This window comes from Mizuhopecten yessoensis, unplaced genomic scaffold (genome assembly GCF_002113885.1).
Source record: "Mizuhopecten yessoensis strain PY_sf001 unplaced genomic scaffold, ASM211388v2 scaffold10343, whole genome shotgun sequence".
Taxonomy (NCBI): domain Eukaryota; kingdom Metazoa; phylum Mollusca; class Bivalvia; order Pectinida; family Pectinidae; genus Mizuhopecten; species Mizuhopecten yessoensis.
Window position 1 is genome coordinate 20643 of NW_018408499.1, and position 11311 is coordinate 31953.

The 11311-nt window shown below is 37.6% G+C and overlaps 1 protein-coding gene across 1 annotated transcript in view; it reads left to right on the plus strand.

The window, feature by feature from the left end:
• Positions 1-3020, plus strand: part of LOC110460265 (inhibitor of apoptosis protein-like) — a 9415-nt gene extending 6395 nt beyond the window's left edge. The window contains exons 3-4 of the mRNA XM_021513087.1: positions 246-401; positions 645-3020. Coding sequence (XP_021368762.1) covers positions 246-401; positions 645-841 — 353 coding nt within the window. The 3' untranslated portion in view covers positions 842-3020. The remainder of the gene's footprint in view (positions 1-245; positions 402-644) is intronic.
• The last annotated feature ends 8291 nt before the right edge of the window (positions 3021-11311 follow it).

The following is an 11311-nucleotide window of genomic DNA, read 5'->3' on the forward strand; positions in this document are numbered from 1 at the left end:
GTTGTCTCACTAGTTTGTTTTGTATTCCAGTTGTCTCACTAGTTTGTTTTGTATTCCAGTTGTCTCACTAGTTTGTTTTGTATTCCAGTTGTCTCACTAGTTTGTTTTGTATTCCAGTTGTCTCACTAGTTTGTTTTGTATTCCAGTTGTCTCACTAGTTTGTTTTGTATTCCAGTTGTCTCGCTAGTTTGTTTTGTATTCCAGTTGTCTTACTAGTTTATTTTGTATTCCTGTTGTTTCACTAGGTTTACGTGACATTGAGGCCGCTGAGCTACTAGACGAGGTGTTCCGGTTGCAGGAAGCTGAAGACGATAGTGACTTGTCCAGTCCAGTGTCCATACAGGAGACAATTACCCTAAACTCAGTCACCAGGGGGATGTCTTCCGATCCCGAGGAGACAGGTAAGACGATTTCAGTATTTCTTTAACGCTATACACTGTACACCTGTTCAGAACACGTTGTGGATAGATTGCTGAGACTATATGTAGTACACACCGTTCACTGCCTGTGCTTAGTACAGACTACGTAATCAATATCATGGAGTTTGCTTGGTAAATCAAATATTCCGAACTAAACTCTGAAGCCCGTTTAAATGTTTATACATGGTTGACAATCAGTTATTTAGATTTTGTATATTTTTTCAGAAACTCAACTCCTGATGCTTGAGTACCAGAAGCTGAAGGATATGTCACTGTGTAAAGTATGTGGGGATACAGAAGTTGCTATTGTCTTCCTACCATGTGGACATTTTGTCTGCTGTTCTCAGTGTGCACCGGCCATGACCAAATGTCCAGCTTGTAAAGTGATAATTCAGGCCAGTGTGAAAGCCTGGCTCGTGTGACAGACCGAGTGTCTAAGTCTGGCTCGTGTGACAGATTGAGTGTCAAAGTCTGGCTCGTGTGACAGACTGAGGGTCATAGCCAGGCTCGTGTGACAGGCCAAGTGTCAAAGTCTGGCCCGTGTGACAGACTGAGGGTCATAGCCAGGCTCGTGTGACAGGCCGAGTGTCAAAGTCTGGCTCGTGTGACAGGCCGAGTGTCAAAGTCTGGCTCGTGCGACAGGCCGAGTGTCAAAGTCTGGCTCGTGTAATAGGCTGAGTGTCAAAGCCTGGCTCGTGTGACAGACTGAGTGTCAAAGCCTGGCTCGTGTGACAGACTGAGTGTCAAAGTCTGGCTCGTGTGACAGACTGAGTGTCAAAGTCTGGCTCGTGTGACAGACTGAGTGTCAAAGTCTGGCTCGTGTGAGAGACAGGGTGTCATAGCCTGGCTCGTGTGACAGGCCGAGTGTCAAAGCCTGGCTCGTGTGACAGGCCGAGTGTCCAAGCCTGACTCGTGTAACAGGCTGGGTGTCAAAGCCTGGCTCGTGTGACAGGCTGAGTGTCAAAGCCTGGCTCGTGTGACAGGCTGAGTGTCAAAGTCTGACTCGTGTGACAGGCTGAGTGTCAAAGTCTGGCTAGTGTGACAGGCCGAGTGTCAAAGCCTGGCTCGTGTGACAGGCCGAGTGTCCAAGCCTGACTCGTGTAACAGGCTGGGTGTCAAAGCCTGGCTCGTGTGACAGGCTGAGTGTCAAAGCCTGGCTCGTGTGACAGGCTGAGTGTCAAAGTCTGACTCGTGTGACAGGCTGAGTGTCAAAGTCTGGCTAGTGTGACAAGCTGAGTGTCAAAGCCTGGCTCGTGTGACAGGCCGAGTGTCAAAGTCTGACTCGTGTAATAGGCCGAGTGTCAAAGTCTGGCTCGTGTAATAGGCTGAGTGTCAAAGCCTGGCTCGTGTGACAGACTGAGTGTCAAATCCTGGCTCGTGTAATAGGCTAAGTGACAAAGTCTGGCTCGTGTGACAGACTGAATGTCAAAGCCTGGCTCGTGTGACAGACTGAGTGTCAAAGTCTGACTCGTGTGACAGGCCAAGTGTCAACGTCTGGGTCGTGCAATAGGCTGAGTGTCAAAGTCTGGCTCGTGTGACAGGCCGAGTGTCAAAGTCTGGCTCGTGTAATAGGTTGAGTGTCAAAGCCTGGCTCGTGTAACAGGCTGAGTGTCAAAGTCCGGCTCGTGTAATAGGCTGAGTGTCAACGTCTGGCTCGTGTAATAGGCTGAGTGTCAAAGTCTGGCTCGTGCAATAGGCCGAGTGTCAAAGTCTGGCTCGTGTAATAGGCTGAGTGTCAAAGTCTGGCTCGTGTAATAGACTGAGTGTCAAAGTCTGGCTCGTGTGACAGGCCGAGTGTCAAAGTCTGGCTCGTGTGACAGACTGGGTGTCATAGCCTGGCTCGTGTGACAGGCCGAGTGTCAAAGTCTGGCTCGTGTGACAGGCCGTGTGTCAAAGTCTGCTCAATAGGGTAGATGTCAATGCCTAGGTCGTATAGTATTCCTTGTGACATTTTTGTTGTTGGTATATAGGAGTCTAAAGCGTTCTTGAGGCGGTTCAATGATAATCTGGTATTTAGATTCTGTCACCTGTTAATATCTTCTCTCTTCTATTTTTGTATATGACGTCATTGCTTCCTTTGTTGAAGTTGAGTGTTCCTGTTGATCTGGCTCCAGTTGTTCTTACAGCTTAAGACAATAGTGCCACTCTTCTTATTCCACTTTGACCCCCTAGCTAACTTATCATGGTTCATTGGTGAAAATTGGAAAAATTATAAAGGTCAATACTTAATTCAGATTATCTGTTTTGTACTCAGCGTTTCTTTGAAGGCGTCCATTACCCTACTGACGCCGAGCTTTTCCTCTCCGACAGCACATGTCAGTTCATATGTTTCGATTTAGCGAACATACATTTTACATGGCAATTTGCTTTCATCCTTTCATCTATTCTGTTTTTCTTAAATGGGTTCACGTTTTTTTTGTTGTTGTTGTTACTTCTGTGTTATAGAGTTACATCTGTTTTACCTTCTTCATGAGACCAACTTTGTTTATATTGCACGTCTTAAACATGATATGAGTTTTGTAATTGTATCGGTGTTGTGTGTTTCTATATATACATACATATTATTTATATTGCAGTGTCTTTAACATTAAAGTATTAACACAAACCGTATTTACTTTTATTTATTTCATTGTGGTATGACATGATACTAGTGATAATAGTGGATTGACCTCAATGGGACCATAAGCGGTTAAGGATATGTTTATCAAGATGAATGAGAGAGTGACATACTCTTCCATACGGACAAACACTCAGGTTTGTTTTTAGTCAATTTCGAAACAAAGACTGACTTGAGGAAAACGGAATAGAATTATTTTCCAAAAGACATCTGTTCGCGTAACAAAATATTTCTAGTAATGTCAAATGTAGACGTGTATGTCTAGTAATGGTAAAGCTAATGATATGAAATGCATCTCTTATTATGACAAAAATGGCATCGTCAAATATACACTTATAAAGTTTAACCCTTATAAAACGTTTGCTGGTAATGTCATTTACATAACTAGTAGTGGTCACTAGTGATGTCGTATGTTTCTCGATTTGTGAAATATATCTTTAGTTATCTCGGAGGTTTCTCTAGCTATGTCAGAAAGGCACTCATAATGTCGAATTTGTATCTGGCATTGTCAAATATACACGGACATTAAAAAAAACACCTAAACAAACACTTATAATGAGGTATGCTTAATAAGTGATATCGATACTATTGCCAGAAGGAAAGTATAACGTAAGCAATGTCAGAGTATCCTAGTAATAGCAAACAGACACTAGTTATTATCATTCAACCAATGCCAAACCGACTTCAGTTATGATAATTTTATTTTCACTAATATAGAACAAACACCTGTGACTGTGGCTGATGCAGAGACTTGTTTTAGACTTTGGGTTTCGGTTTATTTTTAGCGTCCTATTAACAGCTAAGGTCATTTAAGGACGCGCCTCCCAGTGTGCTTGTTTGTGTGTGTGTGTGTGTGTGTGTGTGTGTGCTTGAGGCAGGCTATGTTTTTACCTCCTTGCGATAGTGCGGATCTGATGCCGACTTTAGTGTACTACCACACATAAATACCATGCCGGAGTCACCCAGCACAGCATTCCACCCGGCCACATACTGACAACGGGGGAACCAATTGTTGTTGTTATTACCATCAATGCTGAACGTTATACGGGGAATAACAACTACCATTTAAAGGACTTTGTTATGTCCTGGCCTGGGGATAATACCCATTCCCATCCTCACCTTGGCCAACTTTGACTTTAAACATATTTTATTGTCCAAATATTGGCACAAAAGGATCAGGCACAAGTTATTTCAACTTATGAAGCCGTCTCCTATTAACATAACAAATTTACAGACAAATGATGGTACAAATAATTATAAATTCAATTTTTAAAACAAGTCAATTTTTCACGGGAATAAACATATATAAGCATAAAGTTCAAAATCTTCCGCTGGATTTAATGAACTTTTGCACATGATCAAATAAGTAATAATTTTCCTCCAAAGCCAACAACTCATTTCCAAATAATAGTAGTTTTAAACTTATTTGTGTATTTAAATTACTTAAAAGTTGAAACATGTCAGTACGAACAGTTGCATAACGTTGGCACTCAAAAAAGAAGTGATATGCGTTTTCACAATGATGTAAACAATTTGGACAGTGTGAGTCAGTAACTAAGTTTGCAAGGAATAGGTCATCTTTAAGAGAACTGCATTTATGTCTTAACCTGGTATGTATAATATTTAGTTTTCTTTCGCCATACTTATAATAGCAAGGTTGACTAGTAGGAATATTTTGGGATAGAGCGAATTTAAAGGAGGGAAGAGGTAGAGACTTTATACTTTCGTCTAAAGAGTTCCAGTTTCTTAAAGCGGAGGGTAGGAAAGATTTGTTAGTAGTAGAAAGCCGATAATTCGGAACCCTGTATCTGTCATTGTTTCGTAAAACATATCGATTGATGTCACCTACTCTGGGGGGTAATAGATTAGAAAGATAGTTTGGAGTCATATTGTTGTGCATTTTATATATAAGTTGTAATTTTCTTTTAGATCTTCTTTCGGAAAGTAATTCTAGTTCAAATTCTACATATAGAGATTCATTTTTCACATAAGACGGTAATCCGGTTATTATTCTTGCTGCTTCGCGCTGAGCTCGCTCCAACTTTTCTGAATCTAATTGCGAACACCCATCCCAAACCTCGCAAGCATATTCTAAAACAGGTAAAATAAAACATTTGTATATTCTTAATAGTGCGTCTCGTTTTAAAATATACTTAACTTTTCTTAAAACGTTAATTTTTTTCATTGCTGACTTATAAATATCATCGATGTGGTCAGACCACTTTGCATTTGAACTAAAAATAACTCCAAGATGTCTATGCACTCTACTGAAATTTAGAAAAGTACCATCAAATATTAAATCAAGATCTTCATCAATATTATCTGAATTAGATATAAAAACAACCTGGGTTTTGTTTGGATTAAAAGAGACGAGCCATGTTTTTGCCCAATTATTTAATTTTTCTAAATCCCTGTTCAAAACTAGTTCAATTTCTTGACACGAAGAAGAAGATTTTTTAAGGGAGGTATCGTCAGCAAATAGACGTGCTGTTGATTCTAATTCTTCAGCTATATCATTTATATAAATGAGAAAGAGGAGAGGCCCTAGAATTGAGCCTTGGGGAACTCCAGCACCTATCATACCAATATCGGAAGAAGAGTTGTTTATATATACTTTCTGCTGTCTATTACATAAATAATTTTCTATCCAAACCAAAAAATCACCAGAGATACCATAAGATTTTAATTTAACTATTAGGCCTTTGTGCCAGACTCGGTCAAGGGCTTTGGAAATATCACAAAATATCATACAGGTATGTTGTTCCCTTTCAAGGTCTAAACAAATATTATGATAGATTTCTAGTAGCTGATAAACTGTTGAATGACCAGGCATGAAACCGGCTTGGTACTGATAAAAAAAATCATGTTCAAAGAAATAATTATACAAATGCTTAAAGATAACCCTTTCAAATACTTTACCGATCGTAGACAGAAGAGAAATAGGTCGATAATTAGATACTGAATGTCTATCACCTTTTTTAAAAAGGGGCATGACCTTAGCTGATTTCCACATATTAGGAAATGTACAAGTAGATAGGGAGAGATTGAAAAGAAGTTCGAGTGGTTTACAGACTGTATCAGCTGTGTACTTAAGCATATGATGACTAATTCCATCTTCGCCTGATGCTTTCCCAAGCTTTAAGTTTTTCAAATTGTCACAAATTTCAACATGGTCAATAACTATAGAGTTAAAAGAACTATTTGTTTTGGAATGTAATAAAGGCACTTCAATATTTCTATCATCAATATTAGTAATACTACAAAAATATTCATTTAATATATCAGCTTTCCTTTTGTCATCTACAAATAGAAGACCAGAGTTTGGATCTATTAAAGAAGGAATAGAATCGGTGGACCCAGTCTTACCTATTAATTTTTTAATGAGTTTCCAATATTTCTTGGGGTCTCCCGTACAATGATCAATAAGGTCAGTAGCGTTATCATAGAATGAAGCCCTCGCATGCTTTTTCATATTATTTACTCTATTTCTCTGGTTTTTAAAGTTAGTGATGTCCCTAGGATCTTTTGAATTTATGGCTTTCCTTCTTAACCGATCACGTAATTTCATATTTGTCCTCAAATCAGAATTCATCCATGGCTTGTCTCCAGGCCTAATAGTAACATTTTTATTTGGAATACATCTATTAGCAAAATCAAGAAAAATATTGGTAAAATCCTCACTGGCTAAATGGACTGAATTATAATTGGCGAAGAACGTATTCCAATCATAATCCCTAATAAGGTTATTGAATAATTCAAAATTTGCTCTTTTATATAACCATACTTTCCTCTTATATACAGGTTTAAAATTAAAAGGAACAAGAACATCTGCAACACACCCTTCATGGTCAGTATATAATCTGTCAGTTTCTATAACTGAAGAATCTATACAAGTTAGAGAATCTGATAATAAGATTGGATCTAGTAAACTAGATCTAGTAGGACTTATCCTTGTAGGTTCATTTATGACATTGTTCAAGTTAAAAGTATCAATAATATCAGCAAAAACATGATTATGGGACATTGTTAATAAATCCACATTCAAATCTCCTAACAAAATAACGTTACTAGTAAGGTCAAAAGCGTTATTTAAAGAAATACGAAGAGTATCCCAAAAACGGTTGGCATCATGATAATTTGATAGATAGGCTGATCCTATAATAAGTTTCATTCGATTTGGAAGAAGGATTTGTAACCATATAACTTCTAAGTCAGGAACTTCATAATCAATTAACCTATCAACTTTAAAAGTACTATTCATATATACTAATACACCCCCTCCTGCAAAATTTCTGTCAAGTCTGAAGGGAGGATGAAAACCATCAATAATCAATTCACTGGTAGGGACTGTAGCATCAAGATGTGTTTCAGACAAACAAATTATATCATATTCACCTGCAAGATTTTCTATATATTCAATTTTGTTTCTAACACTTCTAATATTTAAATGAAAAATTGAGAGTTCACCAGACCCCGGGCCAGGATTGGATTCAACGTCCATATGTTGTAACAGAAGTAATATTAATATAAACAGAAACTCTACATTGTTTACATTGGAATATAAAACAAAATTTACTAGGCATATAAAATGTTTAAAAAGTTGTGAGAGAACACCTTTTAAACGCGAAAAAGTAAAACGATAGAGGAACGAATATGATTTTTTTAAAAAACATGTACCATAGGCTCTGGAGTAAAATGTACCAATAGCCACTCTGTGTGACATATAATCGTTACCCATTATCAAAGACTTGATAGACAAGCATAAAAGAGTGGCATATTGGATTTAGCAGAGAGAAATAAGGAAATATCCAGCAGAAGATCATGAACACTATATACATATTAGAAAAACAAACAAATAAATACAATTGTGGAATATCAAATTCCAACCGTAAAGACATCAAGGTTGATTTGTGAGTTAAATTTGGAATGATTGTGGTGGGGGATCCACATTTTAATATAAGGACCGATGCAATCGAAATGACGAAAAAAAAGAACCAAGGAGAAAAGAAATATAACTTGGGAATACTAAAATTTCATAGAAATAAATTTCGATAGATTGACGATTTCAATAGTTTGTCAATATAAAACAGTCTAGGGAGAAACAATCCAATACAGACGGCACAAGTGATACACTGTCCTACTGTTCTCTAAACCATCAACTTATCTAATGTCACTGACATCCCGTCCTGTGAAATCCTGCTCCTGGTCATTCCTTCCTTTCTGACAAAAAGTTTCCACTAGGCCGTCCATGTTGGAAATAACTCCCGTGCGACTTTACATAAAAACTAGTATCAAGATCATACTATGTATATAACCAGATTCATAAATTCTTTATCGACAAAACATACATAAATACAATGTATTATCAAAACGTATTTACATAATTGTTATATGTGCCTACCTAACAACACCGATGTATCCCGAATCAACATAACACTATATAGATATGACCTACATATTTAGCTATACACTTACATGTATGTACAAGTACATAACGAAAGACATGTAAAGATACCCAACGACACTCACTTGTTCAGACACACAGCGACACCTACATGTACATATACACAACGATATCAACATGTACATATACACAACTACACCCACATGTACATATACACAACGATACCCACAGGTACACAACGATACCCACATGTACATATACACAATGACACCCACATGTACATATACACAACGATACCCTCAACGTTCAGCACTAAGGCCAAACGTGAAGTATTGTCAAGCAAGGCGTTACGAAACTAAAGGTAGTAAGAATAAGAGAAAGCAACCCTCGTAAACAAGCACGTCTAGATTTTTTCCTTATATCAGAAAATTTATTATCCAGTTTATATGAATCCACTATTGAGCCAGGATGTAGATCAGATCATTCGATACCAACTATTTCTCTAAAATGTAATGATTTCAAAAATAGAAAGGGCCTTTTGAAGTTCAATTACTCTTTACTTTGGGAATTTGAATATTTGGATCTTATCAAAAAGTCTTTAGAGGAAATTAAAGTGCAACATGCTATTCCAGTGTACCAAATTGATAACATTAATCTCATTTCTGATACAGATATCCAATTTATATTTAATGAACAGCTGTTTTAGAGACACTTTTGATGGATATAAGGGGCAAAACAATATCATACTCTTCATACAGGAAAAAACAACAAAACATTCGAGAAAATAATCTTAAAGATGAAATAAAGAATATTGAAGATTCAGAAAAATAGATTTGGAAATGTTAGAAAAGGAAGAAAAGAGAACTAGAAAGTATTCGACTCCATAAATTAAAAGGAAGCATAATCAGGTCTAAAGCGAAATGGATAGGAGATAAACCAACTAAATATTTTTTTAATTTAGAAAACAGAAATTTTACATCCGAAATTATACGAAAAGAAAATGGCACTTTAATTTCTGATCAAGTAGACATTCTGAACGATTTTTTTTTATGAAAATTTGTATAATAATGATGATACCAGAGAGGAGGCTATCATAGACAATCTATTTGAAAATATTAATATTCCGAAGTTAAATGTTACAGAAGATGAAAACTTGGAAGGTCCCATCTCTATAACTGAGGCATCAAAAACTCTTTATGATATGAAAAATAATAAAAGTCCTGGCTCAGGTGGATTCACAGTCGCATTTTTTAAGTGCTTTTGGAAAAAGATAGGTATTTTTGTAGTAAGATCTGGACGGATCAGAAACATCGTTTGGAGAATTTATAAAAGAATTGAAATACTTTGAAAAAAATATCAGGATTAAAAATGAATTTAGGCATACCTGTCGATATGAGGATGAAACACTTGATGAAAAGAAATGAACCGACTCAAGCGCCCTTAATATTGTAGTAATTTATTACATTTACATTACAAAAGAATACATATACAAACGACGGCCACACAGCTCCGTCCTTCCGGACACACAGTCCGGGCCCAGACACACAGTCCGGGCCCAGACACACAGTCCAGCGATTGACACAGTTATACAGGCAAATCCTGGAGCGCTGTCTTAACAGGCGTGCTGTCTCATAGATGTCCGAAGTCTAATCTCCCCTCACAATTAGGAGAATTCCGCGACAAGGGAAACAACTCCATGGTCATTCAGCACAATATTGAAGTAAGAGAAAATTTACCCATTGTCAAAAATGACAAAGATTGGGATCGGAAGCTGTTTGAAAAGGTACTTGAGTCTGTGATCCGGCAAGAATACATCCATGGCTGGCATATACTTGTTAAGCTGGGGTTTGGAAAGTGTGAAATTATGGAAGACACACCACGCAAATTTGTTCGTAAGGTTTAGGGAGAAGTTCTACGATTTGGCTTCGATTCTAGTGTTGACAACAAAGAACTATTTGTTTCCAGCAGAATGGAGTAACTCCTCACACGTCAGAATAAATCATTATGTGGTTGAAAAACGTATTTGGAAAAAACTTTATTTCATTGTTGACGGAAAATATGTGGCCTCCTCATATCCCCAAACTTGAGTCTCCTAGATTTTGTTTGTGGTGATACTTGAAAGACGTAGTGTATAACCCGGCCTGACAAACCAACTGACCTAGCCCGGCCTGACACACCAACTGACCTAGCCCGGCCTGACACACCAACTGACCTAGCCGACCTGACACACCAACTGACCTAGCCCGGCCTGACACACCAACTGACCTAGCCCGGCCTGACACACTAACTGACCTAGCCCGGCCTGACACAACAACTGACCTAGCCCGGCCTGACACACCAACTGACCTAGCCCGGCCTGACACACCAACTGACCTAGCCCGACCTGACACACCAACTGACCTAACATCCATTATCAGGAGAAAATCAGGAACTCGAACACCGTGTTGATGTTGTAATTTTCCAAAAAGGAAGTTGTTTGGAGCATGTCCTTTATATATAAGAATTATTTATATATATATATATATATATATATATATATATATTTAATATTTTTGACAAAAATGCATATATATTATATAGGATCTTACATGAGGCGAGCTAAAAAAAAAAATCGTGACGAGTTTTTTCATATGAAATGATAGCGAGTGTAAAATCCTTTTTATAACATAATCAAGATTTGGGGCATTTTTTCGTGTAAAACGACAATTTTCATGAAATCTTGAAATGTAAAAAGCCGCCATTTTGACTCGAGTGCGTAAGTCTGTGACGTCATGTACTTGTCCTAAGCATGACTTCACACTTGAAACTTACAACCAATCACAGGGCTGATTTCATTTCAACAAATTTTATTGTTTAGAAAACAAATGGATT